This window comes from Austrofundulus limnaeus, unplaced genomic scaffold (genome assembly GCF_001266775.1).
Source record: "Austrofundulus limnaeus strain Quisiro unplaced genomic scaffold, Austrofundulus_limnaeus-1.0 Scaffold5130, whole genome shotgun sequence".
NCBI classification, from domain to species: Eukaryota; Metazoa; Chordata; class Actinopteri; order Cyprinodontiformes; family Rivulidae; genus Austrofundulus; species Austrofundulus limnaeus.
Window position 1 is genome coordinate 1 of NW_013957532.1, and position 648 is coordinate 648.

General features: G+C 42.4%; 1 protein-coding gene across 1 annotated transcript; it reads right to left on the reverse strand.

Annotated features, from left to right (window-relative positions):
• Nucleotides 1-212: 212 nt before the first annotated feature.
• On the reverse strand, nt 213-589 carry LOC106512249 (cysteine sulfinic acid decarboxylase; the record flags this gene model as incomplete). Its single annotated transcript, XM_014000913.1, is given in 2 exon segments — nt 213-412; nt 508-589. Coding segments are annotated over 2 exon segments (282 nt in total), but the record flags the coding sequence as incomplete, so codon positions are not given.
• Between the last annotated feature and the right edge of the window lie 59 nt (nt 590-648).

Sequence of the window (648 nt, forward strand, 5' to 3'; positions counted from 1 at the left end):
CGATTAATCGATTAATCGTTGCAGCCCTACATTGTATTGCATTAAAAGTATATAATTGTTTAATGCTATAAACTGAGATTGCATTCAGTTTGCCTCTAAAGCATTTTACAAAAGAGAACTGAGGTCAGAATCATTAAAACCATGCAACACCCTAAGACCACTTCAGCCACAAGCTTCAAAAACAGAGAGGGTTTTACAATTTTTGAATTTACCTCACAAGAATAAAAGCTTTGTCAACACGCTCCTCCAAGCCACTGGAGCCAACAGCTTTCCACATCAACCACAACTTCAGGCAGTCCACCTTTCGGCTGCACTGCACCGACTTATCCCCAACGTCCAGGTTCACATCATAAAACTTATCTTGTTGGAAAAGATATGAGGCACTTGAGCTGTGGCACCGCTTCAGTAAGTTCTGAAGAACACAAAACAAAACATGAATAAAAGGTACAAGCCCGCTTCACCAAAAAACTAAGCTAAGTTATTGATGTTAAATGAGCTAAATCAAACCGTGGTGTCTTTGAGCAGCAAGGCAGAACACTGCAGACCAGCTACCAGCATCTTATGGGGATTCCAGGCTACTGAATTTGCTCTGGTGACAGACATGAGCACGCACACGCACACGCACACACACACGCACACACACACACT